Source organism: Fulvia fulva, chromosome 11 (assembly GCF_020509005.1).
Source record: "Fulvia fulva chromosome 11, complete sequence".
Classification (NCBI taxonomy): domain Eukaryota; kingdom Fungi; phylum Ascomycota; class Dothideomycetes; order Mycosphaerellales; family Mycosphaerellaceae; genus Fulvia; species Fulvia fulva.
In genome coordinates, this window is record NC_063022.1 from 2952890 (window position 1) to 2973883 (window position 20994).

The window sequence follows — 20994 nt, forward strand, 5'->3', positions numbered from 1 at the left end:
GGTTAGTGAAGGACGAAGGGCTGAAGTCAAGTTTCGTGTGGCCGAATTTGAGCTGTGCGTGGCGAACTGAGGCCCACACACTCACACGTGATGCAATCAACGCGCTAGTCGCAAGTCGCTTAGCTTCGGCATGTCGGCTGCCGACAGATCAAGGGTTGTTTACCTTTACCTTTGTGCTTCTCGACACCTTCGAACTTCGAAGCTCTCGAGTTGTTGTTGTCGTCGCAGGACGTTGCAACGGGAGAAACGCCTCCCATACCGACACATCACTCTTGGCTGAACCACATCGACGACTATCGCTTGAGGAAGATTGGGCGCCATGTCGACAATGAGCGGTCAGCGAGGCACACCGAAAGGGAAGAGCGAGTATGCTCAAGGATCAGGAGGCACACTTTCTGGTATCCCCCGACCGAAGCTGGAGTCGACCATCAGCGATGCGAACACATCTCTCAGTGCCAGCAGGGCGAAGACGTCGAAACGCGATGAGGTATGGAGATCAATCACATGCAAGACGATCCTTGCAGCAATGGCTAAGAAACATGCTAGGCACTACGGAAGAAGCTTGAGGGCGACCTCAGTAAGAAGAGAGGTGCTGCCGGGCGAGCACGACAGACGAGGAAAGCACCACCTGGCACAGTCCTCGCTCTCCGACCGAACCAGGCTCTCCAGATCAGGCCTAACACGACTGTCACCGAGGCAGCCCAGATGATGGCCGCTAAGCGCGAAGACTGTGTGCTTGTGACAGACGACGATGACCGGATCGCCGGTATCTTCACTGCGAAAGATCTGGCGTTCAGAGTGGTTGGTGCTGGGCTTAAGGCGAACAGCGTGACCATTGCAGAGATTATGACGAACAACCCGCTATGCGCCAACACAGACACCAGTGCAACCGATGCGCTTGACCTCATGGTGCGGAAAGGCTTCAGGCATTTGCCAGTCATGGACGAGAACCACGATATCTCTGGTGTGCTGGACATTACAAAGTGTTTCTACGATGCCATGGAGAAGTTGGAGCGTGCATACACATCTTCGAAGAAGCTCTACGATGCGCTAGAGGGTGTGCAAGCAGAGCTTGGCTCAAGTCAGCCGCAACAGATTATCCAGTACGTCGAGGCTGTTCGTCAGCGCATGTCTGGCCCAACTCTCGAGTCAGTCTTGACTGGCCTACCACCCACCACTGTCTCAGTCCGGACGAGCGTCAAAGAGGCGGCCCAACTCATGAAGGAAAATCACACCACTGCAGTTCTAGTGCAGGATCAAGGCCAGATCACTGGTATCTTTACGTCAAAGGATGTCGTCTTGCGTGTCATTGCTGCAGGTCTCGACCCAGTCACCTGCAGTGTGATTCGAGTTATGACACCCCACCCAGACTTTGCGCCTTTAGATATGAGCATCCAGCAAGCGCTCAGAAAGATGCATGATGGCCACTACTTGAACCTCCCAGTCATGAACAAAGAAAGCGACGAGATTGTCGGTATGGTCGATGTTCTCAAGCTTACCTATGCTACTCTTGACCAAATCAACGGCATGTCGACGGGCGACAACGAGGGTCCCGCCTGGAACAAGTTCTGGATGTCGATGGATCATGGAGACACCGAGTCAATGATGTCTGGGGAAGGCAGCCACAGTCATGCTCCCGATGCACGATCTGGCATGATGTCGCCCGAAGTGCCCCAGAGACTTGGTTTCGAGCGTGGAGACAGCGTCCTTCCCACAGACTCGGCATCTCACAACGGCGGCGAGGATGAGGCATCTGCTCTTGCTGGTGCAATCGAGGATAAGCCCTTCACCTTCAAGTTCAAGGCTCCGGGTGGTCGCATCCATCGCCTGCAAGTCGTTGCTTCGGCCGGTCTCGCAGAGTTCGTGGGCCACGTCGCCGAAAAGCTTGGTCACGAAGCTGATAGTATTGGTGGCGTTCCCACATTCGAGGACGGCAAGCTCGGCCACGCTGGCTTCGCGCTGAGCTACATGGACAACGAGGGAGATACTGTCTCCATTACGACTGATCATGACCTACTCGAGGCTATCATGATGGCTCGCACAGCTCGCAAAGACAAGGTCGATCTCTTCGTGCATGATCCGGAAAAGCCCGCTCTGCCAGTCACCGTCGACCCACAACCTGCCATCATCCCACCTACACCACCTGAGAGCTCGATAAGACACCGCAAGCGATACGAAAGCAGCGACGAGCAAGAAGAGGAAGACTCGCCCAGCGTCCGTCGACGAGAACGCAAGTCGACGGCACCACAACCTGCGAAGGCTCAAGAAGCCATCATTCCGGGTGTACCCAACGAGCTGCTATTGCCAGGTGCTGTCCTGGTGCTTGGTGTTGTGATTGTCATCACGTTCACGCTTGGCCGGTCCAGCAGGTAATGTGCTGCTGAATCGCTTGGGTCTACACTCCACTTTCCTAGAATGTGCGCATTTCTTTTTCTGTCAGCGATACTTTACATGGGGCATTCCTGCACTGATACCACTACAGCAATTCCAGTCCTTTGATAGCCAGCCTCAGAGTCTACTTCAACATCTTTCTTACTGTCAGCTCTCCCCACCAAACTGCAGTGTTCGGGTCAAGCCCCCCTTGTGCATGAGCTATCTCCACTCTAGCTCCGTGGGCCCTTTCTTTCCAGCAGGCATTGGGATCCATCAAGGTTGTGTTTGGCCAACCACTTCACTTCGTCTACAGTCTTCTGACCTTCTCGCTCCTTTGATCGCACGACATACGCACACCGATTCCAAAGCAGTGCGCATCTCGCCCGTTAAGAATGATTCCACATCACAACACCCTTCAGCTTCCCAATGCGACGTCATGGCTGGAGCGGGGACCTACAGAACGGCATTGCTGGAGGTTGCACCACTGGGGACTACTTGAAAAGGGCATAGGTCTCGACCGTCGTTTGCACTGACGATTGGGCGGCATGCAACAGTTTGGGATGTTCCGCTTGAGGGTGGCAGGCTGACATGCACAAATGCATAAATCTTTCTTACGAAGCATGCAAGACATGGGCTTTGAGAGCCGTAGGAGCAACATCGGCAATGCATCCCGTTGTCGATAATCAAATCGGAGGCTCAGAAACCTGTTGACGAGTTGCTCGCAAGCGTGTAGCATCACTCATCATCAGGGCTCCGGAACTTGTCCGTGGTGTCACAGCGAGAAAATAGATAGATTTGTCATTCCCCTGTTCTAGGACCCTATCCGGCCTATGCAGGTATATATCTATTGTTATGTACAAAGGGAAACCCGAATAGGTGAAAACCCTTCCCGCCCCCGACTACTCCTTGTCTATATTAGCTTTCCCTCTGAACGTGCGTAGTCCATGTCACTACCCCGTTAGCCCCCGCTCCTAGCCGGTCTCGTCGCGCTGCGTCGTGTCCTCTCTTCCTGCACTGCTCCTACTAGGCGGTACTGTTCTAGCCAGCCCTTCTCTAGTATCCAGTTCGTAATGCGCCGTAGGTCCTCAGCGTTGTTAAGAAGTGCCCCAATCGTCCGGTTCCTCGCCTTTGCCATCCACTCCCCCCTTCCTAGCGACCACCTCGGACAGACGAGGAGTGCGTGCCGTACGTTCTGGGAGCGATAGCCGCAGGGGCAGCTAGTATTCGTGTATCCTGGAACCTTCCTCCATGATGGGTACCCCTGGAGGCCGATGTGTTCGCTTCGCAGTTGGGTTGCTATGCTACTCTGTGCCCTCGTAAGGCGGTAGTGGATGAGCTTCGGGGGGTGCTTGACCGCGGATTTCGTAGCTGACCATTCCTTAGGTTGTCCCGCTGGCTGAGGGCGTCCACTATGCCCTACACCCTGGTTTTTCCACCTCTCTTTCCATAGTTGCTCTACAAACGACTTCTCACCTTCCCATCGTGTTGCTAGCTGTTCGTCCCTTGCCCGGTAGTTTGGCTCGTTTCCGGGTCGAATGCCCTTATACGCTGGTACTGATTCGCGGGCCCTTGCGACTGCACTGGCGATGACCTTCTGTACTGGGTACTGTGCCGACTTGCCTAAGTAGGAGGTCCGTAGTCCCTGGATGTATAGGTCGATCGGCGGTATAGCGGTCTCGTGCTCAAGCATCCTTATTGGTGTCGACTTGTATGCCCCGGTGACCTTCCTTAGGCATTGGTTTTGGATCTTCGCTAGCGGCGCGACGAGTCCCTTCGATGGGCAGGCCCTCTCGCCTAAGGACCACACTTGGCTGCCATAGGTAAGGACTGGCCGTACAACAGCCGTATACAGAAGTCGTGACTGCCGGAAGTCCGCCCCCCATGTGGACGCAGTGAGCCTCTGGCATGATGCCATATTCTGTTCAGCTTTCCGTGATATTGCCTGTACGTGCTTCCTCCACCGTAGCGCCGGGTCCACCCATAGTCCGAGGATCCTGAGCTGACTTGCCGGGTTAGTCGTGTGCCCCTGTATCTGGATGGAAGCTTGCATATTGTGGAACCGTGGCCGGCGCGTAAAGTGTATCAGATTGTACTTTTCTGGGGCAAACCGAGCCCCGTGCCTCCTAGCCCAGTCATCGCAGATCTTGTGCTTCTCTTCTAGTAGCCTACAGTTCTCCTCAGTCGAGGAAGACCACGCTAGGATGTTCGTGTCGTCTACGAAGCCGCTCGCAGCGGTGTTCTGGGATTCTAGGGCTGGGAGCAGCGTCGCCATAAAGAAGAGGAACAGAATAGGTGCTAGCGTTGAGCCTTGCGGGATTCCAGTGTGGACTGCTTGAAATGGGCAGCGAGAAAATAAGCCCTCCAAGCTCACACTCGTCCTAAGCTCGAGCTGAATACAAATAGGCTTGGAGCTGTAGCCACTGGACATTTCCCTACAACATCCCTCGATCCTTCCTTCCTGCACTATCTCTACATCAACCTTCCCAACACCTCCATCACCCTCCAGAAAATGTCCACCAAGCCGGAAGGCAACATCGTCCTCCCCTCCGAAGGCGCACGAGGCGGCCCAGACGCCAAAGCCGCTACAGCAACATGCTACTGCGGCGCTGTGCAGATCGAAGTCGTATGCCTCCATCCCATCTGACGTCCCCTTACCGCCATTGTCCTCTTCTCACACCTCTTCTGCCTCCCACTAACGCTTCTACTCACTTAGCCAACCGAAGGCCCCGGCCTCGTCGACACCTTCATCTGCCACTGCACAGACTGCCGCAAAATCACCGCCTCGACCTTCGCCTCCAACTCCATTGTCAAGGATACGCATCTGAAGCATTTGCGTGGTGAGGACAAGTTGACGCGATTCAAGCAGAGTAGGACGATTGCGATGGGGAATAGTATGGAGAATAGTTTTTGCAGGTGAGTCCAATCCAGTCCCGAGCCTGCGAGAGACCTGTGTCGAAGTCTCGCTAACGCTCAACCCAGTATCTGCGGCACGCTCCTCTACCGCCGCTCCTCAGGCTATCCAGGGATGAGCATCCCCCGAATTGGAACGATCGATGATTTCGACTTGCAGGAGACGAAGTTCAAGCCGCGGATTGAGAGTTTGAGAAGGATCGGGTCGGGTGGTTGCAGCCTAGTAAGGCGGTGGATGATTGTGAGGGCGCGGTGTATACGGCGGGGAAGCACTGGGAGAGTAGTCATGATGGGGTTGGTGGGAGTGGGTGACTAGATGGGGAGAAGAGGGGGGCTGGGGAAGGGGGTGGGAGGGGTGGGAGGTTGTGAAGGGAATGAAAGGGGGGGGGTGATCTAGAGGATTGGGGAAATATATGAATAGACAGCAGTAGCTTGAGATTAGCAGGAGTGAACGAAGATACAAAAGTATCCAAGTTGGTTTGGTGGGTTCCTACGCGCTCTCGAGAAGTACGCCATGTTGATGTTCTGCTTGCATGCGATATGTAGGTTGATAAAGCCTCGTGTCAGGAAATGACAGTCTGCAGCTATATCACTACGCCAACGAGGATCTTCGAAGGTGCACATTTCCAAAATGTACTTGTACTTCAAAGTGGCCAAGAGAGCCGCAGCAGTCATGTGGTGCTTTGCATCTGTTGCGTCGCGCGTTTACGGCAAAAGTGAAGGCGCGTCTCACTACATAGAATTACCTGCCATCTCCAGCGAGCAAGGCATCATACATATACCGTCATACCCATCATCAATCATACGAACATAAAAGCATCTCATCATATTCTCATCCCTTCAATGGCGTCCTACCCAACGCCCACAAACCTGACACTCCTCCTCGCCTCCCCTTCCCCCTCCCCCTCCACGACCGGATCACTCGACCCACCCCTCCTCCTATTCATCCTCCTCTGCCTCGCCTCCCTCGCCTCTCTGGCCTTCCACTCCTCCACCGCCTTCCTTCGCTTCTGACTCCTCGCATAGGCAATCGCCGCCGTAGGCCGGAACCCAATCCCGTTGATCCCCTCTCCATCATCGTCCGGAGACGTCACGTCGATTTCGTGGCCGGTGATTTCCGATTCTTGCCAGGTGAGAGCTGCGAGGTCCTGGTCTTCGGAGGTGGAGGAGTTCGGGATGGGAGGTTCTGTTGCTGTTGCTGCGGTTGTGGAAGTGGAAGCGGAGGTGGGAGGTGAGGGCGGTTGGAAGGGTGGAGGGGAGAGACGTCTTTTGAAGGGTGGACTCGAGGATGGAACGCGTGAGGGCTCTAGAGGAGGGTTTTGGAAGCCCTTTAAAGCTGTCGTAGGCGAGGCCGGTGATGAGGAAGACATAGCACTCTCCATCTCATGCGCTGTCGGCGTCTCCGCCACCTCCAACACCCCAACCCCACCACTCCCCGGCGTCCGCACATCCTCGCCCCTCGCATACACCTCCCTCAAGTGAGGATTCCTCTTCACTCGTTTCCTCGGCGACTGCGAACTACCCGTTAATAGCTCTCCATCCTGGCTTGACACATGTCGAAGATCCAAATCCAAATCCTGAAACCTCTCCGCCACCTTCGTCCTCGGACTATTCGCTCCAGTTTCAGGCGTGAGCTCCCGTTGAGTCGCAGTGTTCACACACAAAGGAACTGGATTCACCTGCGACTGCTCGGTCCTCTTGCGCTTGGGTGAAGCATCTTGGTCAGGTGGCGGGCTGTTCTTGGGTGTGGGAGTGCGATATGGTGGGTTGCGGGGGCGTGGTAGTGTGATCATGCTGGATGTGTATTGCGGCGTCTTGGGACGCCCGCTGTAATTTGGTGTGAATGTTGCACGCAAGTGGATGTAGAGGTGTAGATCATCTGGTTGTAGGTGGGAAATCGCGAAGAGGGGTCTAGGCTGACCCAATCAGCTGGCTCGTGTGCCTGATGCTTGCGAATGCGCTGCAGCCGCGCCTTAACGGCGGCAGCATGAAGCTTCAATTACACGTACGCTACTGATACAATAATATGCTCGTGGGTATGACTCTCATCTGTCTCACTGTCGCAACAAAACTCATAGCGCCTATCGCTATCCATTGGAACATTAATCCCTTCCTCAAGTGGAGCTGGTACCACTTATTCGTACAAGTCATCAACATCCAACACATCCCACATGCAGATGTCCAACCACTGTCGTTTGCTCTTGCTCAACCTGAAGTGTGGATTCCGCGAGGCGCAACACCTCCCATCATCTGATTCATGGTTGGAAGGTCGTAAACATCATCGTCCTTAGCGACTGGGCTCAGACGGCCGTCTGCTTTCCTAGCATAGAGGGCCTCCTTCGCCTTTTGCGCTGCTGTCAAGCTGTCAATATACGTGCGAAACTTGACGATCTCGCGCAGCAAGTGGTCCGACTTGCGCTGCCAGTTGGCCATGGCTTTCTGGAAGTTCGGATGGCGTGGCGAGAACTGTGGAAAGAAGTCAGTGATAGGTCCATGCTCACAACAGTCTTGCAGCTCACAGCAAGTTCAATCGCATGTTTCAGTTCCTGGTGTTTATTCAGCTCTTCTTCCTGGCCGGTCACATAAGCCGTCAGCTGCTTAAGCTGGTCGACTTCCATCAACTGGCTGGCCATCATCGACTGAGTCGGTGGCTGCCACTCCATGATAGTCGCTCGGTCGCCGCTCGTCTTGGACTTCGTGCCGCTACCGAAGCCAGTGTCAAAGCTGTTCCGGATAGACGATTGAAGACTCCCACGGCGATCTCGCTGCTCTGTTCGGTCGGTCGACATACTGTGCGAGTGCCCCGCATTGCGTGTCTGCATCGAAGATGGAGGATGCTGGAAGCTCTCCGAGCGATCAAGAAGAGCAGGATTCACAATGTTCTCCGACCAACCATACTCGATGTTAGACACGCCGCCGGCCAGGGGTTCCTTACTCAGACGTGCTGACCAGTAGTTGGCAGCAGTCATGAATTCTTCAGCAATCTCCGGAGTGCCCACTTGGAAGAGATGTACGGCACCTGATGGTAGACTCAACGCCCACACGTTCGGCCTAGCCTTACTATAGCCGGGCGGTGGCAGCGTCGAGGCAATCGTCTGACGCAAGATGAACACATCGAGTTGCTCGGCATTGTCCATCCAATCACCGCCTCCAACTTGGCGCGGTGCTACGCTTGCAGCTTTGCCCATCTTCTGGAACGGCGTCTTCCTGCTAGCAGACTGTGTCTTCGACGAGGTGTTGAAGTTGAACAAGGTGAGCTTGCCTTTGCTAATGACCGCGAAACAAGACGTCCAGCTTCGCTCCTTGGCTTTACGATCTTGCGTTTCCAGGTGATGCTTGTGCTGTACCATGCCTTCCTTTGCCCAAGGAGCTCCCTCAAGTGCCAGGCTTTCGTCCTCGAGCAGGTCACCACGTGGCATAGAGAAAGTGTCGCTGCCATCGCTGTTGAAATTCTCTTCCCGAATCATGGCTTGGTTCAGCGCACCAGCAAAGCCAATTGAGGGCTTGAATGAGTCCATTTGCGACTGGAACTGCGTATTGAAGCTACCGACCGAGGCAGATGTCAGAGTCTTGCTGAAAGAATACTTGCTGCTTTGCGCTGGCGACCAGAAACCACTCCCTTCGTCGAAGCTGGTACGAGATGACCCCACAGTACTGGCTGGGTATAGCTTCGGTCTTGATCTGTTCGACCTGCCTGGCCAACGTTGTGTGAAAGAATTGAATCGGGTGTCTTTCGATCGCAAAGAGATGTTTTCTGATGGTGCTCTGCTGACGACGCTTCCAGTTCGCTTGAGGTTACCATTCAAGTCGACCACAGAAAGGTTGCGACTGTTGTTTGAGGAGTCGATGCCACCCATGACAGTGTTGTGCAGGGGTAGAGGATCCTGCCGGATGGAGTTGAAGAACGCCTTGAGGATCGACTCGACCTCCATCTCCCATCCGCGCATTGAGCCTGACCAACAGTTGTTGACCAGTGCGTTGGCTGTGCCAGCTCCTGCAGAATCAGGCGTGCCATTGTCGGAGTCCTGTCTGCTCATTGCCGGCCTGATTGACAGTCGCTTGTTGTTAGCTGTCACGCCGTACAACTGATCGTTGACCTCGCGTCCGCCATCGGGAGTCTCCGCTCGAGAAGGCATTGAAGGCGATGTAGGCATGGAAGGATTGCGTGAGTTTGTGACGGAAGTGCTCGACTCGCTCCAAGGCAATGATGGACGCAGGTTTTCCCTCAATGGTCGGATTGTGTCGTCGAATGCATTCGGCGCAGCGTCGGCGACAACACGCTTGATCGTAGGTAATGTGTTCTTGACGTAGGCGCTGCGAGACATTCTCTCACCAATGTCCGCAAGATGCAGATCAGTGTTGAGCAGGATGAGCGAGTAAATAATGGTGTGAACCACATCCTGCGCTTTGAAGCCATGATTCGAATTGCATTGGCACCATCTTGCTGACAATGCTGTAATGATACGGTCGAATTGCTGCGTCTCGCCTTTGAGCGTCAGTTTCGAACACAACATCTTCAAACTGGCAAGGATGTTCATGCCATAGAAATCGAAGAGCTGCATATATGCCTCCAATGTGCGCTTGCTGAGTGTGTTGCGTTCGCCAAGCCAAGCAGCAGCGTCTCCACGAGGAACATCTTCTTCGTCGCCTTCGAAGATCTTGCGGGCTCGCTCTCGATACTCGGCGCCCTCATCAACGAACTCAGGCGGGACCTGAATAATAGTCGGTTCACTTGAGTTCCTCGATACAGGTCGATTGCCGTCGACACCAATGTTAGGCAGTGGCAAGCACGCGGCTGAGGGAAGCTGCTGTGGCGGCGCCGTCTCTCGAGGTGGCATTTCGAGACTGTCAGGCCGGAACTCATTCGAATCATGGAAAGCATCGGTTGGCGAAGAGTTGTTGTCTTTGTTCTGATTGAGTTGCTCTTCCGAAGCGGTTGGCTGCAAACGCAATCGCCCAGACTTGGGCGAGGGCGGTCGTTCAAGCTTCGCCTGTTGTACCACCCATTGCTCATCATCGTCCATGTTCAGGCTCACGCCCGTTCCAGCACTGAAGTCACGCATCTCTCCAGTGTCAAGTGGACTGGCATCTTGGGACATGAGTCGCGACTCGGACGCTGCAATTATCCCATCGCCAGTACTGGCACGACTTATTGTCCCTGGTCGTTCGACATTCGGATGAAATGCAGACAGCGGTGAGACTTTCAGATGGTCCTTTTCGTCGCGCAATGTATCTCTTGAAGATCGTCGACTGGGATGTGCCAAGTCATTGTTTTCGCCTGGCTCCTGGGCATCTGAATTTGCAAGGTCCTCTGGTCGACGCTTCTTGATTTTCATTTTAAAGTTTCTTTCGCGGTCCATGCTCAAAGAATGCTCCCTCGAGATTGGATATCGCGCACCGAGCGAAGCGTCTGGAGGTGGCGTATATCCGGTATGAAATATGTCGGGATCTTCAGAGTCTTCCTTCGAACTTGCAGTGGCCTTGGATCCTGCGGTTGGCGGGCGTGAAGCTGAACGCGAAGCTGTCCTGTTGTGTGCTGGCAGACGTGGCGTAGTCTCATCCTCGTTTAGATAGGGATCCATGACTTTCCGTAGACTGCTAATTGAAGGACTCTCCCCGGCCGTATTCATGTTCGGGTTGGCATGATTGTGATGGGCAGTTGGAATCGGCGGCGGATTAAACGCCTCTGAAGTCGACTTCTTTCGTCTCCTAAAGAACGAAGACGGCTTCTTGCTCAACGTTGGTGGCTGCGAATTGGCAGTATTTGTGGCATCTTTCACGTCGCCACCCGCTGCAGATGTTTGTGATACAGCGCGTCGTGATGCGGAGCCCCGGTCGTTGTTATCCTTGCGTGTGGAGCCCGGTCGCTCCACTGTGCCTGAAACTGTACGAGAAGAATTGCTGCTGAAGATGCGTTTGAAGAAGCCAGGTTTCTCTCGTGGCGGAGAGTGCTCCTTTCTCCTGGTTGAGATTCCGGGACTGGGTGCAGTACTACTGCTCGCGGAAGGCGGAGGTAGCGATCCGCGCATGCTGCTGGTTCTGACGAAATCAGCCGCTTGCTCCCTTATATCATGCGGGATAGAAGGACTTGGCGAATTGCCAGCCTGAGATCGCAGGTCTTGCTGTGTGGTTGTTTTGCGCAACTGGCTGGGTTTGGGCTTGGGGTTAGCCTGATTGACGTACACTGGACCTGTTGCTGTCGGATTCTGCATTTTGCGCGGACCACCAGAAATGATTGGTTCCGGCGCTGCATCGGACTCATCCGCGTCGTTGGACTCGTACTTGCTGTGTACCGAAGGCACTGGACGTCCTCGCCCAAGCACAGAAAGTCCATCCCTGCTGTCTGACTGAATGTGGTCCATGCTCACCGATCTGCCACCATTGCCCCATGCCAACCTGCTCGTCTCGAGCACAGCACCATAGCCGCCTTCTGGGCTCAAACTGACAGTATCGCTGCTGTCCTTTCGCTTTGCAACGAACGAACGGCCATTGATGTAGGGTTGCGTGAGGGCCGGTTGCGGACCCTCCGAGCTCGTTCGTCCACCGCCATGGGGTCTGCCCTGCTGTTTCACACGCCCATTCATGCTGCTGTATGATGGAAAGTTGGATGTGCTGGCACTCCGTCGGCCTTTGGGCGATGGAGTCGCTTGGCTCTGCGGCGAGTCCATGAGATGGCGGTCATATTCCGAGGTCGATGAGGAGTGGGTGTGGCCTCGCGAGCGCTGTGCCTGGTCGACGAAGTGCGAGGAGAGCGACGACAGATATCGGGTCTTCTCTTGCTCGTGCCCCTCCATGCCTCCGACTTCACCGACGTCTCCCCGTGACAGGTTGTCCAGGGAGAACAGCAGGTTGTCAACGACCGAGTCACGCGTGGTCGAGTTCCACGACAGGCCGTGCGAGTGTCGTGCTGCAGTGGCCACGGCGGCCTCGAGCTCCTCCTCTGATATGTCACGCTGGTGCCTCGTCTCACGCGGGCCCTTCAGCAGCTTCCTGCCCTTGCCCTTGCCGGTCGATCGTGGTTTCGCTGGCGGAGTGGACGGCGGACTGGCATTGGCATCGTTGAAGCGCCGTGAACTCTTGCGCGGGCTCACGGGCAGAGCAATGGGCGTGGGCGGACTGCTGCTGCTCGGCGGCGTAGAGCGGCTCCCGGATGCTACGATTGCGGCGGGCGCAGTGGCTCGAGAGGTAGTCGATGCAGACGCAGACGCGGACGCAGAAGCAGCATGAGGGTAGTTTGTCTCCATCCTCTGCACGCGGCCTCTGCCTCTGCCTCTGCCCTCCCTCTGCTCTGCGAAACGAATGGGTCGGCAGTGCTGGACCGCGGAACTCTAATGGGCGTGCAAAGTGTGGTCCTGCTGTGCTGAGCCGCGATTAGTCTGCACGCGTCCGCGAGCGCTTTGCACAGATGTCCATATGAACAGGGCCAGCAATGCGCAATGCTTCGAATCAGTTGTTCTGTGTGGCCTGCAGCGTGCAGCCCCGGCGCGTACACGGGGACACGCTCCTCATGCAACCGACTCCACTCCAAGACCGTCAGGGGTCGCTCGACAAGTTACAACGCCAACCAAAGCCAATCACGCAGCTAGCTTGAGTCGGCAGACTTTGGAACCAAATCGCCTGTGTCCATGTACGATAGGAGGGACATGTACATGTAGCATCAGATCGATGGATGAGTGACCGTACATGTACATCGAAGAACGGACTCTCGCACACTGTACATCAATCCATCGCACAACGCTGTTGCAAGCAAACCCAGATCTCCCCCCCCCCATCTCATCTCGCAAATGCGATCGATGCACGCACGCCCCATGCACACGACATGCACGTACCTGACACTACTCCCAGTACAACCACTAGCTGTTTCTCCAGCTTCAAACAACCCGTCATCATGCCCGTCCAACACCAACACCTCACCTCGGCATACTGCATACACCTGTCACCACGGCGCAATGCATCGAAACCAAGCACCATCTCCGCAGTCTACACCTCTTCCGCAACCTCCTGCATATCTTCCATCCCATATCTTCTGCGGTGTAACGCTTCCGAAACGTCGTTCGCGGCCCCGCTAGCGTCGCCTGTCTGCAAGGTACCGTGCGCTGAAACCCCTGCGTCCCGCATTATGCATATTCTCTCACCGCTGTGTCGGATGAGCATGATGTTCACGAGTGTCAGAAATAATGCTCCGTCGATACGTTTCTTGAGTATCGCGACCTTCGTACCTCGGAGAATTAACTCTCCACGGTAATAGTGAGAGCTGCAGCATTTTCGACGAGTCAGATCTCTGCACACAGGTTTCTGAGCTCAAAGCTACTGCATATATTGATAAACGAGTCCAGCCAAAGGGCCTACACGTGGCCCACGAGTCGTGGTGCTCTGTATAAGCAAGGAGCTGACTCTCATGCATCTTGCGCAACATCCGCGGCGTTTGGGAGCTATTGATTGACGCCACAGTTGAGACTGGATCGCGCGTGGCGAAGCATTGATCGTCAGAATCGAGAAGAACTTCGTAAGACGATGCAGAGGTGTGGGAAGGGGAGCAAGATGTCTCGAGGCTGTCTTGATAATGGTCGTCTGGACTGTGGGGCGTTGACTGGGAACCCATCGCAACAATATGCAGATCACTGTAATGCTCTGTGCTGAAGTCAATTCGAAATCAAACTTGCTATGTCTGCGAACCACAATTTACTTTTGCGCATCTGACAGTGCAGCTGCTGTGAGACTGCTTCAGTGCAATAATGCACAGCCCCACAACAAGATCAAGCAGGACTGCAGGACCAATGTGATGTGACAGTGCTGCATGGTGATATAGCAGTGTTGTTCATAGTAGTACAGGTCTATATGTACAGTCCATTCTACAGTGCATTCGTCACGCACGCTTCTGAGCCGGGATTGTTCCCATCGTCTGCTCCCTCGTCACAGTCTTCCACGCATTAGGCCTATTTCAACGCATTAGCTTTAACGTTCAACTCAACCCATTCGCGCATTGCCAACCTTCTAAACAGCATCGTGAAGATAGCTGCGCCCTTCCCCTGATCCTCCTTCTGCCGTGCGAGCCACCACGAGAGATCTTGTCGTAGAGTGTCTTCGCGCTTGCCCAACACATCAAGACCACGCTCTTCGCATGCAATGTTGAGCTCGTCGGAGGATAGCGTTGATGCGCCGCCGTCTCGGTCCAGGAGCTTGTCGTCGCTGGCGAGGTAGGCAAGGCGTTTCGAGAGGCCTCGGCGGAGGAGGGCGGAGGGTGGGGGCATTTGGATGCGGTCCAAGAGGCGGTCCCAGAGGCGGTTGTGGAGGTTTAGCGTGCAGGATATGTGGAAGAGCTGGTCGTCTCGTAGGCGTTGCAGTAGATGTGCTGCGTATTCCTTTTGTGATGATGGCCATTCCACTTTGGCAAGAGGCTCCGGCACTGCTGAGAGATCGGGCATCTGGTCTTTGGTAGGCTCACTGATGCCACGCCTGAAGCTGATGCGTCTGCGCTCTTCTGCCTTGGCCCTCATGCCCTGTATCTGCTTCGGGATGCGACATGTACCAGGTACTGCTCCTGGTATGAATGGCACCAACAGTGGCAGCCATTCTCCAAAGAGTGCGACGAGCAGTCCGAAGAAAGGCAGCTTCCCAATATCGTGGTTATTGCGCTCCAACAGCTGGAACTCCGATCGCGACAAGTGCTTCAACCATGTCGACTGCGCGATACTCCTCGGTGATTCCGCTTGCACATCCCTCTTGACCCGCTCCCTCAACTCTTGCGAAGCCTTAAAGTTGAACCACACAGCTTTTATCCCAACCCAGTAGAAACTCCCATAAGCCCTCCCAATCCTGAAGTAATACAGCGCAACATTCTCGTCACCTTTCGTCGGGAGTTTCAGCGGCGGTGGCAGCGTACTCCTGGGAGGATTGACAGGATCAATCCGCCTGAGTCCAATGACCTCAACCAGAGCAGCTTTTTCATGTCGATTCAGGTCCTCCTCCTGGACTTCCGGCTTGGAGGCATATCGGCGGATAGAGGTGGTTGTTATCCGCAGGCGAGCATTGTGGAGGTTTCGAAGGCTCGAGACCGCGCTCGGCCAGCGTGTTGTCATTTATTAGTTGGGAAACGTAGACATCGAAGGAAAGGTGTGGGAGGAAGAGGTAGAGGAATCGAAGTAGAAATCACGCAGAGCGTTGGATGAATTGGACTGCGATAATAATGACGCGCCGATCTCAAGAACAATTTCGCGGACTCAGCTCCGTTTGGTTTCCAGACCTCTCCCATGCGTTCAGCTTCCTCCTTTCTGATCAAACACCATGTTCATCATCCTCTGCACTGATGGCTCTCCTTGCACTCGCCACAGACGGCCTTTTGACACTCGCTACATCTCCACGCTACTTGCTTCGTCTTGCACGCGTCGCAGTTCCACCAGGTCGTGAACTGCTCCCAGCCGTACAGCACACCGTATGGGCTCATGTTGGCTAGGCGAGCTATGACTCGTCAGTAAGGTTGAAGGACCGATGCAAGACCTGGCGCGTACTCTTGATGTCAAATTTGACAAGGTCTCTTGCGCTTGAAGCTGCTGAAGCTGAAAACTTGTCACTCGGTAAGGATCGACAGGTGGTGTCTGATAGGTGCCTTGGCTTTGGTATGGCAAGATGGGTAGTGTTTGCATATTGAGAGGGTTGTATTAAGACCCGACGACTGACTATATACACTTCAAGATCAGTGGTTGTGAAGACTGGGGCGCCACCAAAGCGATCAAAGGAATGCTCGTCTCAGCCTGGGTAGAGGCGACACGGAAGTTCAAGAATGGTAAGACACGCCATTTTTAGCAGGAGCTCGTGGCTGAGTACAGGTTTTGCTCTGTTGATATTGTCGACTACATCGAGCAATTTGCGCCTTCGCTGGCAAGTCCCCATCAATATCTGTTCTCGACACCCGGCCGTCGTATGCAAGACAATGCCCGCCAGTGCGCTTTCGACTACCGATACGTGAATCATTAATGCGCATCCCAGTCAGCCACCAATCTTGATGATCCTGTCGTGTACGCGCCGTCCGAACCGCTGAGCCTTCTCATCCTCCCCTCGCCAAACATGCTTGCGGTTTTTGAAGTACTCGACCTTCGTCTCGAACTTGACCATTCTGGCCAACTCCGCCGCATCATACTCGCGGCCCATCCACTCTGCCCGAGACCGATACATCCCGCCTAGCAACTTCGCAAGCTTGGCCGATGAGAACCCTGCTCGAATTGAACCTGGCAATGTGAGCGTCACCAGCGCTTCGGCAGACTCCAGACGTCCGAACAAGGCTACGAAATCGTCCTGCGCGAAGGGAATTCCGAGTCGGAAAGGTGCCTCGATCTCTACGCCAAGGTGTCGAATGTATTGAACAGACCCGCGGATCTGTACAAAAAACTTGACGGCGTCCGAGGGCTCAAAGACGGAGAACCTGTTGCTCCCATACAACATGGGCGTGGCTTCGTTGTGGATTTGCTTGCATGTGGAGAGGATCTGCGGATGGACTGAAAGGTATCGGCGGTGATGGGGATTGCGTCTAATGCGAGCGGGGGAATCCATCGCGCCGCGGGCGTGCCACAGATTTATCTCCCGAGTGTCTTCGAGGAGGTGGGAGTAGATCCTGTTTCGAAGTTCGGCACTCAAATCGAAGAATCCGGTTCGAGGGGAGGAAGGTGCTGTGGACGGTTAGCGCGAAATAGTCTACTGAAAGCGCGTGTGGACTTTGCAACGCTCACCTGAAGCATCAGAGATGGGCAATACCGGCGCCATGGTGTGGAAGTACGCAATGACTGTGATGTTGACTTGGTGTTGGTAATAGCCAAGTGATGGTGAGGCGTAGACGATGAGTTCGAAGGTGAGAACCACCCCCACACCAGCGCACGGACATAATTTAAAAGTGGAGCATACCTGCATAACACACAAGAAGTGAATGCAGTACATGAACAAGAACGATGCGGACACTGATGATGCCTTTCTGCATTCTCAGTCGTTGTTCACGTTCTCTCATTTACTGATTTCGCGACCAATAACAAGCCGCTCCTGCCGCGAAGCATCCTTCCACCGCTCAGCAGGAAAGTCGAGCGCAAAAGCGATCAGCGCTTTGACCTGCTCTTCCTCCTTACAGTCGTAGTACCTGGGCAGCACCAGCATATCTAGCACACCCTCCACACGATCTCCGTCCTTCCTCTTCCGCGCCCTGTGAATCGCACGCATAAACGGCGCAACCATTTTCGCCAGCTCCTCAGCTTTCCAGTTCGGCTCAATATAAGACAAGTCGAGTCGCTGCAGCGATATCGCTTTCTTCAGCGGCGGCAGCATCTCATAGAAAAATGCAGCGGTCTGCACATGATCCACCTCCAGGCTCCGAATGTGTTTGATGTTCCTCCCGATCGAGGGCAACCATGTCGCGAAGATGTGTTCTCTGTACCCCTGGAAGGTGTTGCTGGCGTATAGCATGGCTGTTGCTTCTTCGTGTGTTTGACGGCATACGCGAAGGATCGCAGCATTGATCGAGGACTCGCAGCGGTAGATCGTTTGCAAAGTGGGCCAGAATGGTTTGTGGTCCACGAGCAAGAACTCATAGATCTGGTTCCTCAACTCAGCGGACAGCTCGAGGAATCGAAAGGGGTGCTGCGGTGCTGGGCGTGAGCGCATGTTTGCTGGTGACTCGGAGAATCAGAGCCTTTGTGGTTGTCGATTGCTTGTGGTAAGATGTTACTTGTACGGAAAGTTCCCCAGCGTGTCTGTTGGTATCTTTCTTTGCTGATCGAGGCACGTGGACAAAGTAAGGATTGACGAAGTACAGCACACTGAGCTACGTTCACTTAACAACATTCCAATGTCCACATGCCAGCACATTCACCTCCGCCCGTCTCGGTCCCGCCACAATGTCAATGCCGTCTTAGCCAGTATCGGTTGACGATTTCGAGAGCATTTTTTTTGACATCAGCCGGACTGGTCAGCTCGTATGGAGGTTCTCGAGGCATCGTGTAGCCTCCACCCAGTGGCGGGAGCGACTCATCGACTTCTTTTACTGCCGTGGTCGTACTTGCCGCTGAAGTTTTGACCGAAGTTGAGGTACTCTCAGCCTTTCCAGAGTTCTGTTGCGCAGAATCTGTTCGATCACGATCACCATCGTCTTGCTCACCATCAAAGAAGGACAAGTCAGGAACCTCCTTCTTATTCACTCTACACCATATCGTAACCAAGTACTTGCACGTCTCCGAGCAATTAGCAACACCCAACAAGGCATCATTGTCGTTGGGGATCGGGATGCGATGTTGTTCTCGCAAATGGCGGAAGACGTCGTCCCGTGTCCTCAGTGTCTCGCCGCAACCGGGCAGTAGACACGTCATAGCTGCAGCGAGATGCTTGGTGTCGACATGAGTCGTGAGCCCGTTGCGGGTTTTGTACTTCTTGTGGCAAGCCTGGATGGGGCATGGTACCGCTTCCATCTGGTGGGTTAGACGCATGTGGTTGTAGTAGAGCTGGCTGGACTGGAACATTGCTGAACAGTTTTTGGTTGTGCAGGTGAGTGCTGGGGTGTTAGTAGTGGTCATTGTCCCTTGCTGTCTCAGGTTGGAGAGGACTAGATGCCAACTGCGATCAGGTGGCTTGATATGCTCAACGGTTGGAGCTGGCCTTTGTAGGTGTATGGCAAACGTACTGACATTGCGAAGACTGTTAAGCTGTTTCCAGAGTGTTCTTGAACGCTGCATGGCCAAGGCGACCCGCTCGCAGCTTCGAGAAGCAGATGTTGCAAGTCCCTTGTGGCGAAATGAAGCAGTCGTTTGGGTGGGGCCATGAAGAGATAGGGAAGACCAACATCGAGGAGGGCTTGGCAATCATCGAAGAGACATGACAGAAAGGAGGTGGGAGATAAACATTCTTCATTCGTGATTCATGACTTCTACTCCCCATGTTGCCTTTTCCAAGTCAACTACCTCCTCCCACCCTTTGCCATCCATCCTCATCATCCTCTCCCAAAACCAAAAACCACAACTCATCCCACCTAAGACGAGAACGCAGCAATAGCCTGATCAAACTTATCATCAATCTGCTGAATAATAACCGGAGCAGCACCCTGGTAGGTAGCAGTGAGCTTCGGCGTAAGAGCAGTACCAAAGTCATCAGCACCCTTCTTGGCGTTCACGAGGTCCACCTTGACAATTGGATCAGCGGAGAAGCCAAACAGCGCGGTCATGAACTGTGGCTTGTGTGCGACGAGGTTGTCGAGGAGCGAGTTGATGTTTGGCTGCAAGTTCAGGACGGCGGTTGCGACGTCGAAGGACTCGGAGTCGGAGAGGGGTGCTAGAAAGGACAGAAGCGTTAGCTATACTCTCCCAAGACGAAGCAGCGAAGCAAGGCGTGCAACATACCAGAATCTTTGCAGACAGACGCAGCGTTGTTGACGGACTTGATCAAGCTCTCAGTCTCGATCTGAAGCGTCAGGGCGGTGATAGCGTCCTTTGGCTTGTTGAAGGTGTTGAGAGTGTTGTTGACAGTGGTGATGTTGTTGTTGATGTAGCCAATGGCTTGGGTAATGGAGGCACCGGAGCGCTTGTAGAGCTCTGCGGCTGGAGAGGCCAAGGCCAGTGCTGGGAGGAGGAAGTATGAGGCGAGCATGGTTGCTGATTTGCTGGGTGAGGTTGGTGGATGCGGTTGGTGCTGCTGCTGAAGTCGATGGAAGGCTTGATGGATTGAAGCAGGTGGTGTTCGCACGGCTTTATATATTCTGTTGGAGCGCGGTGCGCATGGCTGATCGACCACTCTGTCATTCGGAGCTAGGACTGCGATGGAGGGCGTTGGTTCGCGGAGAAGGTTCGACGAGCAGGACAGGAAGCATGAAAGCGCTATTGCGAACTGCTCAGCTGCAGTATGAACTATGTGGTGCGGTCGAACAGCATTGTAAACTCTTTCTGAGAACAGCTTGACATGTGTTCTACAATGAGAGTCTGTGCAATGTTTGAAGCATTGATGCTAAGCCATATGGCCTGCTTCAATCCGCCCTGTCAGTGTACAAATGATAATGCTCAGCGGCAGCCACATCGTGAATGTTGTTCAGTCTCTTCCCTGTTATCGCTGTCAGTCGTTGCAGCCAAGAAACTGTATACTTTGCTTAAAGCCATTGGCGTGAGGTTGTTTTCTGCCATAGCTCGGCACTGAGGTACCCGCCAATGGCGTTCTCATTGCCATGTCGATGAATTGCTAAAAGAGGAGGGGACCAGTATAACACGTCACCAAAAGTGTACAAGCTCATGACACTGAACGCGGGGTGGCATGGTGATTCATTGTGAAGAATCGCAAGCCTCCAGAAACCTCGGCGAGAATGCTTTATAGCGGTGCAGAGCGTTGGCAGATTCACGACCGGACCTGTTCGTGATGGGTTCTGGTATGCGCTAGCACTGTAGATCTTGCGGAGTACTGCCGAGGAGCGTGAATTCGCTATAAGCTTTCTGCATAAGCGTTGCTGTGGAGGGTTCGAGAACGCTGCACTGTGTTGCCAAGCCGAGTTTCCAGTGAAGGCATTGAAGACTCCGGCACGTAGTGGAAAACTCGGAAGAGGATGAGAAATATACTGCTGGAAGACAGGTTCAGCGATTCCGCTAAGTGTATTGCTTACCAGCCTCGGCGCGATGGGCAACAACATGGGTGTGAAATGTTGTGCCTCGAGACACAGTCCAGCTTGATCGACGAGCAAGAAGATCTTGCCCAGTTGGAGCG

At 54.2% G+C, this 20994-nt stretch overlaps 9 protein-coding genes across 9 annotated transcripts; 2 read left to right on the forward strand and 7 right to left on the reverse strand.

Annotated features, from left to right (window-relative positions):
* Positions 1-319: 319 nt before the first annotated feature.
* Positions 320-2373, forward strand: CLAFUR5_13260 (uncharacterized protein; the record flags this gene model as incomplete). Its single annotated transcript, XM_047912408.1, has 2 exons — positions 320-487; positions 547-2373. 2 exons carry the CDS (start codon positions 320-322, stop codon positions 2371-2373), a joined length of 1995 nt encoding a protein of 664 aa, XP_047768016.1.
* Positions 2374-4882: 2509 nt separating this feature from the next.
* Positions 4883-5599, forward strand: CLAFUR5_13261 (uncharacterized protein; the record flags this gene model as incomplete). The annotated part of the gene is made up of 3 exons (XM_047912409.1): positions 4883-4996; positions 5087-5286; positions 5353-5599. 3 exons carry the CDS (start codon positions 4883-4885, stop codon positions 5597-5599), a joined length of 561 nt encoding a protein of 186 aa, XP_047768017.1.
* Positions 5600-6134: 535 nt separating this feature from the next.
* CLAFUR5_13262 (uncharacterized protein) lies at positions 6135-7076 on the reverse strand (the record flags this gene model as incomplete). The annotated part of the gene is made up of 1 exon (XM_047912410.1): positions 6135-7076. The coding sequence occupies one exon, from the start codon at positions 7074-7076 to the stop codon at positions 6135-6137; it is 942 nt and encodes a 313-aa protein (XP_047768014.1).
* A 412-nt stretch (positions 7077-7488) lies between these two features.
* CLAFUR5_13263 (PH and SEC7 domain-containing protein) lies at positions 7489-12527 on the reverse strand (the record flags this gene model as incomplete). Its single annotated transcript, XM_047912411.1, has 2 exons — positions 7489-7749; positions 7803-12527. 2 exons carry the CDS (start codon positions 12525-12527, stop codon positions 7489-7491), a joined length of 4986 nt encoding a protein of 1661 aa, XP_047768015.1.
* A 1622-nt stretch (positions 12528-14149) lies between these two features.
* On the reverse strand, positions 14150-15362 carry CLAFUR5_13264 (uncharacterized protein; the record flags this gene model as incomplete). Its single annotated transcript, XM_047912412.1, has 2 exons — positions 14150-14219; positions 14275-15362. 2 exons carry the CDS (start codon positions 15360-15362, stop codon positions 14150-14152), a joined length of 1158 nt encoding a protein of 385 aa, XP_047768019.1.
* Positions 15363-16269: 907 nt separating this feature from the next.
* CLAFUR5_13265 (uncharacterized protein) lies at positions 16270-17184 on the reverse strand (the record flags this gene model as incomplete). The annotated part of the gene is made up of 2 exons (XM_047912413.1): positions 16270-16946; positions 17007-17184. 2 exons carry the CDS (start codon positions 17182-17184, stop codon positions 16270-16272), a joined length of 855 nt encoding a protein of 284 aa, XP_047768020.1.
* Positions 17185-17274: 90 nt separating this feature from the next.
* Positions 17275-17925, reverse strand: CLAFUR5_13266 (uncharacterized protein; the record flags this gene model as incomplete). The annotated part of the gene is made up of 1 exon (XM_047912414.1): positions 17275-17925. One exon carries the CDS (start codon positions 17923-17925, stop codon positions 17275-17277), a length of 651 nt encoding a protein of 216 aa, XP_047767697.1.
* Positions 17926-18161: 236 nt separating this feature from the next.
* CLAFUR5_13267 (uncharacterized protein) lies at positions 18162-18776 on the reverse strand (the record flags this gene model as incomplete). Its single annotated transcript, XM_047912415.1, has 1 exon — positions 18162-18776. One exon carries the CDS (start codon positions 18774-18776, stop codon positions 18162-18164), a length of 615 nt encoding a protein of 204 aa, XP_047768018.1.
* A 506-nt stretch (positions 18777-19282) lies between these two features.
* Positions 19283-19896, reverse strand: CLAFUR5_13268 (uncharacterized protein; the record flags this gene model as incomplete). The annotated part of the gene is made up of 2 exons (XM_047912416.1): positions 19283-19581; positions 19650-19896. The coding sequence occupies 2 exons, from the start codon at positions 19894-19896 to the stop codon at positions 19283-19285; spliced, it is 546 nt and encodes a 181-aa protein (XP_047768022.1).
* Between the last annotated feature and the right edge of the window lie 1098 nt (positions 19897-20994).